The sequence below is a fragment of the Amborella trichopoda genome, chromosome 2 (genome assembly GCF_054954075.1).
Source record: "Amborella trichopoda isolate Santa Cruz 75 chromosome 2, AtrichopodaSantaCruz75HAP2 v2.0, whole genome shotgun sequence".
Classification (NCBI taxonomy): domain Eukaryota; kingdom Viridiplantae; phylum Streptophyta; class Magnoliopsida; order Amborellales; family Amborellaceae; genus Amborella; species Amborella trichopoda.
The window spans coordinates 68621500-68637766 of NC_142337.1; the positions used below are offsets into that span (position 1 = coordinate 68621500).

General features: G+C 37.4%; 3 protein-coding genes across 5 annotated transcripts; all 3 read right to left on the reverse strand.

The window, feature by feature from the left end:
- Window positions 1–1371: 1371 nt before the first annotated feature.
- LOC18430047 (uncharacterized) lies at window positions 1372–2973 on the reverse strand. Its single transcript, XM_088859773.1, has 3 exons — window positions 2532–2973; window positions 2298–2457; window positions 1372–2129 (listed from the first exon to the last, which is right to left on the reverse strand). The coding sequence occupies exons 1-3, from the start codon at window positions 2735–2737 to the stop codon at window positions 1983–1985; spliced, it is 513 nt and encodes a 170-aa protein (XP_088715899.1). The 5' UTR covers window positions 2738–2973; the 3' UTR covers window positions 1372–1982.
- A 1808-nt stretch (window positions 2974–4781) lies between these two features.
- LOC18430046 (aquaporin SIP1-2) lies at window positions 4782–15343 on the reverse strand. Of its 3 annotated transcripts, XM_088859775.1 has the most exons (5): window positions 13913–15222; window positions 12643–12768; window positions 8846–9385; window positions 8494–8766; window positions 4782–5443 (listed from the first exon to the last, which is right to left on the reverse strand). In XM_088859775.1, the coding sequence occupies exons 3-5, from the start codon at window positions 9149–9151 to the stop codon at window positions 5291–5293; spliced, it is 732 nt and encodes a 243-aa protein (XP_088715901.1). In that variant the 5' UTR covers window positions 9152–9385; window positions 12643–12768; window positions 13913–15222; the 3' UTR covers window positions 4782–5290. The 3 variants fall into 3 exon arrangements, with proteins under 3 accessions (XP_088715901.1, XP_020520626.1, XP_006840273.1); XM_020664967.2 differs by lacking the exon at window positions 12643–12768 and having other exon boundaries at window positions 13913–15343; XM_006840210.4 differs by lacking the exons at window positions 12643–12768; window positions 13913–15222 and having other exon boundaries at window positions 8846–10100.
- On the reverse strand, window positions 14120–14735 carry LOC18430045 (protein KINESIN LIGHT CHAIN-RELATED 3). Its single transcript, XM_011623636.1, has 2 exons — window positions 14561–14735; window positions 14120–14508 (listed from the first exon to the last, which is right to left on the reverse strand). Exons 1-2 carry the CDS (start codon window positions 14733–14735, stop codon window positions 14120–14122), a joined length of 564 nt encoding a protein of 187 aa, XP_011621938.1.
- Window positions 15344–16267: the final 924 nt, after the last annotated feature.

Below are 16267 nucleotides of genomic sequence, written 5' to 3' on the forward strand. Positions count from 1 at the left end.
ACTCATAAATTTATTCATCGAAGTGAATGGTGTGAAAAATATTTTTTAGTGACTCATAAATTTATTCATCGAGGTAAATGGTGTGAAAAATATTTTTTTTAGATAAGTCAGTTGGGGGACATAATTTCATAGTGTGACTCATAAATTTATTCATCGAAGTGAATGGTATGAAAAATATTTTTTAGTGACTCATAAATTTATTCATCGAGATAAATGGTGTGAAAAATATTTTTTTTAGATAAGTCAGTTGGGGGAGAAGGCCCGCCCCGGACCATTTTCATTAATAGAAAAAATTTTAAAGGCAAGTAGGTATTGAGCCCCTAAAGTCAGACTTCAGGAATTGAGCCCCTAAAATCAGACGTCATTTCATCACAGAGCTCGTTGGTACTACGGCCAAAACCCATATTTGTTTGCTACTAGAGTTCGTTGGTACTACGGCCAAGACCCATATTTGTTTGCTACTATGACTCTTCACTTAACTAGGCGAATAATAAAGCTCGTTGGTACTTCTGCCAAGACCCATATTTGTTCGCAACTACACTCTTCATCCAACTAGGCAAAAAATAATTGCGCAAAGTACAAACAACTCTCCCTCATTTAGATACACCCGACTGGCTCATCACCCCCGTCCTAAAACCTCTCTAAATGATGAAAGGGGGCACAATTATAATTAATTTTTGAAGAGTTGCTATTGTGACTCATGAAAATATAAGATTTGTCTTCTCAATAAGGAAACAAAATTATATATATTTTGCAACATGTATCCACCCCTGAACTTGAGCTTAAGCTTGATAATATGGGTACGGGTGGGATGTTGGTGTAGAGGTACGGTGCACCTTTAAATTTGACCGTGGTATAAAATTTTGATGTAAAATGTTCTTAAGATTATCTCAAAATTTATTTTTATATCTAATTATAAAATTTTAAATTTAAAAAATGATTAAAATCTAATACACCCATAAACATATGAAAATAAACCAAAAAAAAGCTTAATAAACTATATTGACAAAAGTGCATTAATACGACGCACCATCACGAGGGATTGCGAATGCTAAATGCGATTCTAATTTTAGACGCTATAAGAAATTTTTATTCTCTAGTTTCTCTTCATACTAAACTAATAAATTATGTTAGAATTTACTTCATTGCAATGAAATTAGAGTGATTAAAATCTTATTCTAATTTCATTAGAGTGAAGCAAGTAGTTAATGTATAGACATGGGACTGGCCTATTGAGGTTGGTTATTGGACAGCCCAAGAAATGGGGCGGTCTTTCCTTCTGAAAATCACAAACAGTAGCAAATCGTACCGGCAATGACCATAAAATAACCGAATAAGAGCATCAAAAAAGGGCAGTGCACTTCCAAATAAGAAAGAAATAGCCCTTTACATTAACACAAAAGGTAGATATACAACCTAGGAAATGAGCAGTCGTATTATAATCACCAGACTCCAAATAAACTCAAGAACACGTCCACCACTTTTAACTGTGACATCTCTCAAGGAGATCTTCTAAGACGCAAGGGAAGAGGGTAAAGTTGGGGGGAGGGAGGGGGTCTGGTTCTTGGGTCCGAATGATTCAAATTCTGACCCAAAGCATGGTAAAGTAGGAGGAGACAGAGAGGGGAGAGTTTTGTTTTGGGGGAAGATGATAAGGTGAATGATTCAGAGCTCCTCTTCCCTATTATGGTACTGGCCACCACCAGCCGCTCCTTGCTTGACCTTGTCCACAAACTCTACCGTCTTCTCTTTTGCTGCTTCGTAGTTGGCGGTGATGTACTCCTTGGCTCTGTCGTGTGTCTCTTTCGCCGCCTTCTTTGCCTCCTCATATGCTTCGCTACCCTTCCTCATTTCCTCCCCTTTCTCTGCGACATGCTCCTCGGCTCTCTCGTATGACTCCCTTGCCTTCTTCATTGCCTCCTCATATGCCTTGGCAGCCTTTCTCATTTCCTCCTCCATCTTCATCTTCTCCTTCTCCTCTTTCACTTTCTCCCTACCCTCGCCCTCCTCCTCCTCCTCCTCCGTCTTCCCTTTTGGATCTTCCACCTTCTCCTTGCCCTTGCTCGACCCCTCCTCCGTCTTCCCTTTTGCTTCTTCTGCTGCCTTCTCTCTTGCACACTTCCCAGCACCTGCACCACTAATTAACGTATTTTTTCAAATTTTCATTATCGATGTTCCATGACATAACACACACATGCCCTCCCAGGAACTGCGATTCAGTTGTTAAAACTTATTTACAAGATTCACAAATAGATACAGCCGAATCTCAACACGAGTCAGTGTTGGGAAAAAATCACATTAAAATGTGCTGCTGCTATTGTCGATGCTACTAATACATTGTTTTTAACTCTCAGCATGCTGCCTCGTGTTTGGTCATCTTGCCCGCCTCCTTTTGTCTTCTTCATCGCATCCCCTGCTTGCTCCGTAGCATCCTCCTGCTGTTTCAGTCCCAGTCCTCTGTGATAAAACGAAAATCAAAACAATCAGTCAGCAACCAAAAAGTCGAGAGAGTTAGAATTTGAAGTACTGACCCCGATATTTTGTCCTTGGCCCAGTTGGTCCATGACGACGATTCATCTTTCGCATGTTCTTTGCCAGTCTGAAAGGCCTCCTCTGTCTCGTGTTTCATTTCGTCCGACTTCTGTTTTGCCTCTGTGTCACCGACGCTTGTACTGCTGATGGAGCAAAGCAGAAGCAACAGCATCATCGACATGTTACAGGCTACCAACCCCCCCATTTCCTGGTACAATATTTCTTGCTCTTGAAAAGTAGATATGAAAGCAACAGAAGGAAGGAGCACACGGTGAGGACTTGTGCAGAAGAAACGACGATTAAATAGAGGTTTGTAGAGTTGAGCAAATGAGACGTGGCCTCTATTCTCTACTCCTCGTCTGTTTTTCTTAGACGCGTCCCTCTGTGCAATGTGACACCTCTCTCGTTTACCTGTCTTCTTCTCTTCTCACCCCACCCCATGAGGGAACCAAATCATTTTCCCATTCCGCAGTTTCTATAAGCTCCAGCCTTTATAAAAATAAAATAAAGCCTTCCTCAAAAAAAAAAAAAACACTTTCGGCAATAAGAATTTTTGTGCGTGATGGTTCTAAAATTAATTTTTAACATATGATAATAAATTTTGAAACTACAGATCTTATTATGGATCTATAAACACTTGTTTTGAAGGGTAAAATGAATGGTCTAGAACACTAGATAATTTATTATATAATATATATTATTTTTAATTTAAAATCTTAATCTTTTTTCACAATCATAATATTCAAACCAAAATGATCTATATAAAGATTTTTTAATATTTAAATTGTAATTTTCCATAAGTTATTAAGTGAGGCTTTACTTATTTTTAAAAGGGCTGCAGCCCTATCAAAGTTTTTCCTTCGTGTTTTCGTTCCATTTCATTTTTTATTTTTCATATTTTGAACGGGGATAATATTGCCTATAGCTAACCGTTTACCACCCGACACATATTATTGCATTAACTTTTACCTCTGATGCCTTTATTTGTTGATGTTTGCCATTGGCCAAACATCAACAAATATTTTAGGTGGTTGTGATTTGGTTCTCTTTGTATTGAATATTTGTGACCGATAAACCATAAAAAAGTTAAGAATGCCATCTGAATTTTGGGGCATTTATCCAAATAAATTACTAATCTCACTAGTGCATGATATTTATACCATCTTTTTATGAAAAATATATAATGAGACGATTTATTTTTGGTACAAGGTGGTCATAATTAATTTTGACCATTGGCTGTGAGATTGTATGGTTATATTTATTTCATTGACCAAGGACAATCTTCAAAATAATTTTCTTCGAACTTTCTTGCACACCCACAAGCTATCAAATTTCACATCAAATGGTTATAAATAGTTGTGACTTCCTTGTACCGAAGGTAAATGGTCTCATTCTGTACTATTGTACAAGGTCTCATTCTATACTATTTATAACGAAATTTGCATAAAATTTTTAACTCATTATCCAATAATGGTGGTCTTAAATTTCATTTAGTATTTTTCCTTTGGAATGCTAAGTTTAATTTCCTTTTGAACTCTGATTTATCATCATTAAAATAGATAGTTTATTAGATCTACATTCAAATGGCAATAAAATTGAGGCAGTGGAGTTTCAAATCTGTTTCTTTTCATGAAACTAATTTTTGTTCAAAGAAGCAGTTTATTAGGTCTACATTGAAATGGCAACATGAAGCTAATTTTGGGGATGTGAGAAAATATTCTTCGGCCCTGTTTGGGTGCACAAAATTTTACCCGTAGCCAGTATTAGGGGGAAGATTAAAATTCCATTTATCCCGCAAAGGAAACTAGAATTCCAAAGAACATATTTTTAACTCATAAACCGCTTAAGATAACAGCATCCAAAGATTATTTATTTGATACGATTACTAAGACATCTAAACGGGGTCTCACTGTTTCAGGCAGAACTTACCAAACCTTGTTGGAGAAAATTTTAAAGATTAGTGTAAACCACCAAATAAATTCACAACATGGCGATGAAAATTGAATGAAGCCAAGCATTCTATTGAGAGCTTTAGCATTTTGCCGGTTAAGGTGAGGATGACATTCTTTATTATTTTCGGTTAAGTAGTTGTGAAACTATCTTACGAGGGTTTTGTGAAGGTAAGGGGAACAGATGAACCAAGAATATGTCTACTGCATTAGCATACAATGAAATTTCAAGGATTGTGTATAAAGAGACCATTCGAGAAATCCGAGAATTAGATGTCAAATTGGATAGCTTGAGATGAGTTGCGAGGTCCGAATTTTTTTTTTGAAACTGTATATTCAATAAAACTCTTACAACCACCCATTTTGAAATTTAAAAGATGAGAATGATTATGACCTTGACAAAAAGTAAATTGTCTCTGCATATACAATCCCTCTCAATTTCAATTGCTTTTGACAAAAAGAAACGGCACCCACATAAAAGAAATAAGGGCCACACATACCCATCCCTTGGTCATAGTTTCAGAAATACCCATTCATATAAAGTTCCAATCAGCAACGTTAGTCCATAAACGGGAAATGGAGCTCAACCCCCTTCTTTGCATCTACCCATCCAAAGTATATCTTTGCACATATACCTCAATCTTTTACGATGGGTACAATCTAAATTAGGTGTTCCATAGAACCCTTTTCTTCTACTTTTGTTCCTCGAACTGTCAAAGATACTACCGTTAAACAAGAACACTGTTGCGATGGTGGATGAGTCCACTAAATTTATTTTTTCTTTTATTTTTTTCTATAAATAAATCTAATTAGGGTTTCTTCTCCTTGGTTGGCTGAGGAGCGGATACAACTGTTCGGAATACCCAAGCGGCCAAAATTGCTCCAATGAAGGGGCAAATCCAGTACACATAAAAGTGCTCCCATGTGTTGTGAGAGTTGCTGAGGTAGGCCCATCCGTATGCCTGCACAAGACAAATGCCAGCGTAATTAGAGAAAAGCAAATGAAACCATGGGATGTGGACCAATATCTGAAGATGTTCAAAATAATGACGAAAAATTGCAGACTCAAGCTTGGATTTGCCCGAGAAATGTGGACCTGGCATAGTGCCGGCCTGCATGACAGACGCTAAAAGCCGGGTGAGTGTGGCCCATTTTCTAAAAGTTCATATAGTTTCTAATTGGGACTCACCCAATTCAGAGGATCCGACTTGGCTGAGTCTATCTTTTACTCTAGCTAGGACTCTAGTTAAATGCCGGCCCTAATTACTTGAGAAAAGACTTTGACGATGATGACTCTGGTGGGTAACAGTTTAAAACAAAAATACTATTACAATTTTGTGATCACAACAAGTGGGTGGGTTCATAAAATTGGCCTGAGTGACAAGGAAAGCAGATAATCTGAAAATAAGCTTCAACAAAGTCAGACGGGCACTAGTAGTACTACACACCAGCTTGCTGCAAATGCAAAGAAGCTGCATTCTGCTGAAGGGCATGAGATCATAAGCTCATCAAACTTGTTCTCAATCTCAATGAAAAGATTGAGATATAGGTGGCAATATAGTTGCCATATGGAAGTTAACATCTATAATACCATAAACCATGTTGTATTCCAGTGCTTGAGAAACATCAAGAAGACCCTTCGGGCAAATGATTCATTGATTTTAGGCTTGCTTTCACCGTGCACAATAGTTATAAGACTGCATAATGTTTAGCCATATGTCTGAAATGTCCACAAATATATGGAAAACAAAATCTGTGGTCACAAATTAGTGCCAAACTTTTAACAGTTTATTCCAAACATCGTGAATCTTTATTCTATGACATGCATTGTATTTTACAACCTCTTGGCTCCGGCACCATGTCCTTGTTATTTTCCATTTTGTTTTTTTTGATAAATTTTCTGGGGTGTGGGCACGTATCCTTACATTAATCATGAATTATGAGATAGACGAGTACAAGCCAAATGGCTAAACTGGGGCACCAGTAGGACAACAAGCATCGGTCCTTACGATAGGTTCCCACACCTTGTTATGATCAGGTAAAAATATGAATGCATTTCACTAACTAAGAATAATGGATTAAATCTCTGAAATGTAATTTCACATGTACAATGACCACAGTAGATCTCATTGGGAGCATTCCATATTAAGGAAGAAGACGATGCCCTTGCAAACATGAACACAAAAATGCAAGTACTCTTTGAGGATTGTGACAAGGCGTCACAAGCCAATATAGCTATATAAGGGCCACCATGTTCAACACAATTTCACTAGGAAACTTGAGTGAAGTCTAAAGAGACATCACCAACTTGGTAAAGATTCAGAGGCTTGAGTCAGAATTGACATTATATGGTGTGTTTCTACTCAAGCAGACTAGCTCTACTGATAGACCTCATAGTGTTCTCCTGATATCAATCAAGACCTCTAATCACAACAAGGGACTTGATCAATGGGATCAAGTTCGCAAAGCAGGAGACAAAATGTCGAGATTTACTCAGAGAAACACAAGTACTACATCATCTTAGGGAGAGAACGGAGAGGCTCATTCTAGCAGTGACAGACCCCCACTCTATTTATTCCTATACAGCATATATTCATCCTTTTCACGATTGTTGCACCTTTACAAATGTGTTTTCTTGATCAAAGAAAAGATACTAGAAACAAGGCTATAATCACGGATAATCAACTTCTGAATAGGCAATACAATTATAGTTAACTCTTCTTGAAAAAAAAAACTTCTGAATAGACAATTTAAAATAATTTTTTTAATAATTAGAAACAAAACTCGGTTTTTACAAAACTAGCCAGAATATTAAGGTTAGTGCTTGAAAAATATTTTCAAATTCCTAAACCTTTTCAAAGAAGAAATACTTAAAAATGCTACCGATGATAATCTAATTCTTAGTGAACAACAAATCATTGAATCTTAGAGCATGCAATAATGGCTACTTCTGATAAATATAAGGCTCTAGAATGGCTAGATTGGTAGTCAAAGGTTGCTCTGAAGGAATTGATTGCAAGGAGATCTTTGCAAATATGATTAGGTACCGACTTCTGTTAGAATACAATATATAAGCAAATGTCATATATGATCTTTACATATTACATAAATTCAAAAGGCTTGATTAAATAAATGTAAAATACAGGATTTAGATAGCATAAAGGGCGGCAAGTTGGAGCAGGTAAAAAACAAGATTCTATGGCATGTGGAGGGAGCTACAAGGGAAAATGTATGGCTCAGAGGTCTTAAACGGAAATTAGCATAAATTAATCTAAATTGGTCTAGAAAATCCATCTTCTACTAGACTACCACAAATATTTCCAGGTGTTCCAGTAAGTGACAGTTTGTCCATTCACAATCATTAATCTCTATATCAGATTCAATTGACTCTGCGTCAATAAATACCTTAATTTTACGATGATCATAACTTATACCATTCCCATGAGAGCCATCCACAACCCCAATGCCAAATGTTTTTTCTCAATAACCTTTCTGGTAGACACCACACTTAGATTGTGCCTTTTCAATTCACACAGAGACCATGCTTCGAATGTGAACCAACAAGGTGCCACTATTGTGCATACCCCTTGTTATCTGTTTTTCCGAGAATTATGACTCCTACTACAGCCTAAGAGCCAAATTTTGACATTTGGATTAAACACAACTGCAAATCACTTCAGCGAATACAATGGGAGAAGCCAGCATATCAATTGATCTCAAGGAAGCTTACATTGGTATTAACATGTACCGTAAAGGATAACAAACCCATGAAAGCTCATTATCTATATTTCGCTAAGAAAAAAGAGTGCTTTCTTAAAAGTGTCCTGTCCTGCTTTTGGTGATAACATCAATTAACATTCCTACATAATGGGGTAGTGAACCAAGCATAATTTGTAAATTACTTGGCCGAAAAGCTTTTGGACAGTCAAAGTCATAAACACGGAGCATGCATATATAAAAAATGAGTCATAGAAAAGGAGAATGCATACAAGAAGTACAATAAATAACTTACGTTGGCAGGATTCATGGAAGGGCCAGTGTATGGGGAGCCAGCAAGTACAAGGACCACGGTGGACATGGCAAGCAACCATGTCTGCAACACAGAGTTCTTGGGCCCTCTGAGCACCACCAGCAGCACAACAAATGTGATGAGAAATGTCAACACTCCTTCTGCGATGCATCCACTGCGCAGGTCCACCTGCAGGGAAGGGCCCTCCACCATGTGCTTGTATGCTGCAGGCATGAACTCTCTTATAGCCCATGCGCCCCCAATCGCTCCAAAAACCTGTGCCCATCAACATCCATTCACTTATAACGTCAACATCCATTCCAATCAATTCACTTAAACAGACAGACAGAACTACCTGAGCTGGGAATCGCAGAGCCATGGAGAGGAGGGTATCATCGCCAAGACCAGCAGCGTAAAAAGAAGCGAGGGCAGTGGGATTGAAGGAGGCCCCTCCCAAGGCATCGCCCACCAAGGTAAAAATAAAAAGAAGGATGAACAATACGAGAGTGGTGACGATCACAGAGGTGAAGAAATCCCCCAGCTGAAGATGAGGAAGGTAGGAAGAGGTGATGATGGAGGTGAGGGGTCCAATCGCTGAAGCAGAGAAAACCCATAGGAAGGTGATAACCACATCTCCTATTGCCGATTTCACAGCCCCCATACTCTCTAAACCCTCCGCCGATGGATGGATGGATGGATTGATTAGTAAAAGGATGATAGAGCAATAAGCAAAGGGGTTCTCTCTCTACCTCTATGATAAAGATGCCACCCACCCATGTTTATCTGCTCACCCTCCCCATTCGTCCGCATTCCTGACTCAGCGCCACCCCTCGCCATTCAATTCAAAACCATCTTGCAGGACCGCCAACCGGACCGGTTCCCCGATCAGATGAGTCTATAAAATTAAACAATTAGATTAAAACAAAGATAAAAGGAAAATTAAAGAAAAAAAAATTAAAAATTTACGAAAAAAATGAAAAAGAAGGAAAATAAGAAACAAAACAATTCATCTGGCCACAAACGGAAATTGAAAATATATCATCATACAACTCTCTATTTTTTTCCCTTCAATTACTCTTTCTTTTCTTTTCTTTTTTGCATTTTTTCTTATTTTTGTTTTTGTTTTTACATTTGCCCAATGTTGTAGTACCAAATTAATGGCTGAACTGGACTAACTGGACCGGTCTAAAAAATTAAATAATTAATAAAATTAGTAAAATTAGAAAAACTTTGGAAAGCGTAGAGAAAATATGAAAATTAGAAAAAATGTAAACAATAAATAAACTTATTAAAAAAAGTACTAGGGTATTTCTTTACTGTTGAAAAATGACAACCACAAAATTTTTTTGCATTTTCTCATTTATTTATTTATTTATTTTGCATTTTCTAAAATAATTTTTTCATTCTTTTTACTTTTTATTTTTATTTTTATTTTTAGAAGATTCAAAGTTCCAAACATGAAAAGAATAAAAAAAAAAAGAAGAAAATGAAACTTTTCTATGCTATGTTTCTTGTTTTTTATTTATGTTTTTCTTTTTACTATTTTTATATATTTTAATGCAGTTTAGGATTTCACCTTTTAAGCCATTACAAATTACAATATTAAAGTTAAAAACCGAATCGAAGCAAAGCCTGGTGCTGCCTCTTCGGTCAGATGTGGGCCACCGCATCGGTTATATTTGGGTTTGCTTTGGGCTGAAATGGCCGAAGCTTCGGCCTCTTCGACAGAAGCAAAGAAATATTTATATAAAAATATTTTTTAATTTTTTTCATTATTTTTATATATTATATATATATATAAATATCTAATTTATTTATATTAAATTTTAAAAAAATATGAAATCTTTCCCCAAATTAATCGAAACACCAAACTGCTTCATTTTTCTCACCAAACTTTGAAGCAAATATGACAACATTGAGCGTGAGAAAAAAAAAAAAAAAGTATCAAATAGAAGATACAACCTCCTCTCTCTCTCTCGTATATTTTCTTTCATAAAATTTTTTTTTTCTTAGGCCTCTCTTTCTTTAAAAAACAAAAAAAATTATCTTTCATTTTTAGGCTATGATGTTGATGAAAAAAAATTCATCTTTCAGTTTTATTACAATCTTACCCCTTGATATGTTGGGCCAAAAACCCCTATTTTTTGGCCCCTCTTTCTTTAAAAAAACAAAAAAATGTGGGGGGGAGAAAATTCGAATTTTGGACTGGCGGATTGGTTGCTGATTGGTGGAACTGCCGGTCTAACAATCCACCAGTTCAACTCCTATCCATATTTGTCGACTGAACTGGACCCACAATAGTCACCGTTTGACTTGTTGAACCGGTCGGTCGCTCCTTACCACTTCTCACATCATTGTTCGCCAAAATGAAATTGGAAGAAAGTAATAAATAAATAAATAGAGTTTGCCCCAAACATATTTCTGTTTTTTTTATAAAATTTCTACTTTGATTTTTTGAAATCTTAAAATGCAAATTGAAAAAAATAGAAAAGTCATTCACAGTTTTTCTTTTTTCATTTCCATTTCTTTGCTTTTTTTTCTTTATTTATGCTTTTTGTATTTTTAGTTATTTAAAAGAGTAAGAAATAGTAATACAAAATCCCCAAATACATATTTGTTTTTTCTTTTTTGCATTTTTTAAAATATTTATTTTCTTTTTTTGCATTTTAAAACCCAAAAAATGCAAGAATAAAAAACACAAAACTAAAAAAAGGGGAAATTCTTCTTCTTCTTTCTTTCTTTCTTTTTTTTTTTTTTTTTTTTTAGTTTTTCAATTATGTAGTTCATGTTTCTATTCTTTGAATTTTTTTCATTTTTTGCATTTACCGGTCCAAATTTCAGAAAAAACCAAAAGCAAAAAAAAGGCATAATCTCGTTAGAATCACACCAGAATCTCGTCAGAAATAAAGCATGATCTTTTTTCTCTAAAACTCAACTATGAAAAAGGCCAAAAAAATATTATTTCTATATCTTTTTTGCATACCCTAAATCATGTTATAAGATCATTACTCTTTAAAAAAAAAAAAAAAAAACACAAACTCAAGTGGTATAATCTCTCTCTCTAAAATCTCACCAGAATCATGTGAGAGATTGTTCTAGACCCTTTGATGGATGAGAGGGAGAAAGGATCAAATCCTCTCTCTATCATAGTCTCTTTTTAACATACAATCTTAAATATTACTTTTTTCATTTTACCCTTTGGGGAAATAAAAAATACCATTGCATCATTTGCAGTGGGCAAAAAAAAAGTTTTTTTGTCTCCTAGCTGACCCATGTTCATGGGCTAGATCACTGCAAAAGGCATTGATTCAACAATTTTTGGCTCAAACTGACTGGTCCAGTCTGGTTCAATTCATTCCGGTCCTAGCAACATTGATTAGAAAGCCTTGCGGCATAGATTTAAGAGCAGAATTAGTATGGTAATTTTTCCTGAGGGAGAAGCCTGGATTGGATAATAAAGAAGGTTTCAGAAAATAAGGGAGAACACGCGGGGCGAAAACGTAGAGAGAGATGCTTTTCCTCTAGGAAGTAAATGTACGCCCTTATTTTATTAGTAGATTTTGATCCCTTTCTCTCAAGAACGGAGCGTTCCACATAAATTTAGGTCTCAAATAAGTTATTTATTTGCTTATCACATATTTTTCACACTTATACGCACATACACATATTTAGTGTTTTTGTCCCATAAATTATATTATGTTGCATTTTTACAAGAGGGCTCAAATAGGTGAGCCCAAGGATCTCAACCTTTGGAAAGAAATCTCATTGTTCATTGCCTAGTCTGAATTTTGCCTCACTGCGCCTTCAGAAGTCTGAAGTGGATCCTTACTAACTCACCTTGCAGGCCTATTATAATAGACACCGATATGTATAAGAAAAAAGTCAATTATTTCCATGGCTGTTATCTTGTGGTGAAATTGTACTTCTTTCCAATTCTTATGTCATTTGATGGTAGTATCTTCTGGATAGTAAAAATAACAAATGGAAGTATCACTCGAATGGCATGGAATGGATAAGAGCAGGTAGAATGACCCGGAAATTTTTGAAATGGAAATGGAAATGGGAGTACGAAAACGAAACAGAGAACTTTTAACAGATTTATTTTGTAGGAAGAGGAGATCTTGCAGGGTGCGTGTTTTGTTGGAGCGCGACCTGCCCGTTTGTTTTAATAACACTGCGAGCCATTGCCTTGTGTGCTGGACATCAGGATGGGCGGTTCCCATCTCCTTCTCCCTCTCCTCCATCACTATTTCCAATAAGTCTATGGCATCATCAACCCTGCAATTGTTCACTCATTCCATTGTTTAAAAGCCCAGAGTCTAGCTCCGACTTGCCAAGGACCTGAGCCCAAGTCAGAATACTTGGCCGATTGCCCAGATTCTAGCTCCGACTTGCCAAGGTCCCGAGCCCAAGTCAGAATACTTGGCCTATTATCAATATACAAGTCCCGAGCTTTCTTTTTTTGGATAATTCAGTGGGGAAGCCATACTTGGTTTTCAAATGGTTGAAGAGTTAGCCTTTTGAAGGTTTTAGTGGGTTGGTATCAATGGGAATGTGAACCGGTAACTTGGGTGTGGGGGTGATACCACTACGACTCCAGCCCCTTTCTCAAGTCCCTAGCATTCAAGGACTCCAAACATAATGGCTTGATTCTTACGGCTAAGTGAGTCCAAGCCCGAGTAAAAAATTTACAAAGAGCCAATGACATAAAGTAGGTAAAGTACAAAAATAGTTAAATTGACTTAAAAATTACAAGGAAGGTCGGTTATTGTAGACTTATTTAAACTTTTTTTTTTTTTGTCCCAAAATGCATCTCGATATGAAAATATCATCCTCAGACCTGTCCAAGGCCCCTATCCTTGAACTGTCTAAATTGTGGTGATATACCATACTATAGGAAGTCTGAGTATGGAGATCTCAAACCCCTCGCTTAGGCTCAATCCAGTTAGCAGTTCAAGGTCCCCATCCCCGGACTGCCCACACTATAGTATTCGACCACATTATAGACGGTATGAGGAAAGAAATCTCGGACCACCTATAATCTGATATAATTCTCCAATATGGGCAGCCCAAAGATGGGTACCTGTAAAACCACACTAACGTCGGTATGAGGATGGGGACTTCAAACCGGTCCCCAATTGTCTTAAAACATGGGACACAACAAAGAAAATTTAAATAAAAAATAAAAATAAAAATAAAATTGTCCGAGGATGGAATCCTGATTTTGGAAAAATTTAAAAAATCTACGATAGCCGATGTTTCTTGTAAATTAATAGTCAATTCGACTCGTTTTTTACACTTCGCGTAATTTTTGTGAGTAATTGGCTCATTTACAAATTACTGGTAAAACTAGTAAAGAAAGACGTGGATATGATAGGTGGACAAAAAGGATAAAGTTATAGAGAAATTATGGGAAGCTCACCTCCCTTCCCATGGCGTCGTAAGGTCCAGCAAGGTTGGTAGAAACGTGGAGAGTATGGGAGTTGGAAAAGCCACAAATTTGGTGAAGCATGCTCTGCTCTGCTATGCTCCTCGAATGCATTGAGAGTATGGCCCTCTTCAGCATTGCATGAGTAATCCCCCCTCACCCGAAGCAACACCCCTATCTGTATCTGTGCCTCAATGCCTCCTATAACCATACCCCTCCCTCTCCCAACAGCAACAGTTCATGACCCTTCTGAAGCACGGACATCGCATGGGCAGCCTCTCCCATGGCCTCTAACAGACAGGCCACCCTGCTCAATCCGACCACAACCATCTCGCGCTCCCACTCTTGTTGCCGCCTGAACTTGAAGATGTTAGTGTAGTAGATGATCTCGCAGTGAATTTTGGCCTCCTTGAGAGAGCCTCTTCTGAGGTAAGCATCCGCCAGGCTCACGGCGATGGAAGCCACCTCTGTGTGTCCTTCCCCGTAGACTTCTTTGAGGACATGGAGAGCTCTCTCGTATGCGGACACCGCTTGGTCTGACCTTCCCAGTGCTAGGTATGTGTCTCCGATCTTCCCATCTACAAGTGCACCTTCAAGGAATCAACTGTATGATGATGATGATGCACCAAAGGAGGCGGCCACAAGGAGGAGCTGCTCCAAGCAAGGCAGCTTCATTCTCATCCTTTACTCTATGAATGACGGCCATCAATTGCCTCGTCGTCACTAGCTCTTGTTGATGTTTTTGTTCATGCACGCCAGCATTGATGATCATGTCAAGGGCTTCTCGACAGAGTTGCTCGGCCTGATCAAGCTGCATCAGCATCAAATGGGATTCTGCGATGCATCGGCAGGTGTGTGCGACCTCCGAGCGAGAGTCGGAGTCCCGAGTATTCGCCTCTGAAGGGCTGATGCAGAGGTGTAGCAGCTCATAGCATCGTCATAGCGAGAGAGGCCAAAGTGCACGTCACCCAAGCATATGAGGCCCGAAAATGAGGCATAAGCTAGCTCTCGGTCAATTCCTAAATCATGAAAAGGATTAGAGGAGGAAGAGAGGAAGTGGTTCACAACTTGAATTGCTTTTTCATAGTTCCCATGCTTCTCAATTGTTGTTGTTCTCAATTGTTGTTGTTGTGATGTTGCTTTTCTTCTTATGGCTGCCTGGGATTTACGGCACTTATCATCACTCACTGTCTCCTCCCCCATTACCATGCCTCGTGTTAATCTCCTCCTCCATTACCATGCCTCATGTTAATCTTTTTAGGAGGAGGAGAGCAGGTGCAGGATAGTGATGATGTCGAATGCTTGAGATTCATTTGACAGCGTTCATTGATATAAAAAAAATGAGATAGATGATAATGGAGATGGGTATAATAATGGGCTGGCCCTCAATGTCAACAAAACAACGTGGAATGGCCAGGATTCGTCTTTTCTCCACTCAAAATCTGTCTTTTTTTTAATGAACATTGAGTGGGAGAAGGACACAATCCCACCATCAGCCATGGACATCCAACGGCTGGGAATATTTGAAATTTCTACAAAATGTTCACTGTGCTCATTGTATGAGAAACACTTAGTACTGTCGTTGTTGCCAAATGCTTGGCTTATCTGTCTGTATGTCCCTAGTTTGGGTAGACGGATGAAGTGCATAATGCATAAGCTGTCTTGGTTATTCAATCTACACTGATAATGATGCATCCAGTCCTTTAGGAGGATGCCATGGTTTTTTTTTTTTCTTTTTTTTTTTTTTTGGAAAAAGTTTATATATGGTTGTAATTTTAAAATATAGAATTAGAGTGCATCTAAAAAATCCATCATAAAAGGTTGTTTTGATGTTGGAAAACCCTCTAATTGATCATCTCAACATCGAGATGTATGAGTATGAAAAGAAAAAAAAGATTTCGAGTCCTAAAAATAATGTACCTTGTAGCACATTATCTGGACCATTCATTTTCAAGATTTTCTTGTGTTTATAGGTCTAGTTAATTTGAACCATTTTTGGGGTTTAAAATTTTATAATTAGAAATGAAAGTATATTATCAAACCATCCTAAAAACATTTTATACCAAAATTACATTTATGATAAAATTTAGAAGTGTACCTTAATTTGATTATTTAAGGTTGCAGCCTTATGCAAACCACACCGCTCTTTTCTTTTCTTTTTTTGGGTTATTTTTTCCATTTTTTTTAGCATTGTGAACACAAATAATGTTAGATAGTAGGACCCATTTCTTTCTGTTCACTTGTGCTTTCCTGTTCTGCAAACACAAATAGCGTTAGATGGCTTCCACCACGCCTCCATGCAGGCCCTCTACTTTTCATGCTTTAATACTGGTTGCCCTATCATATTCT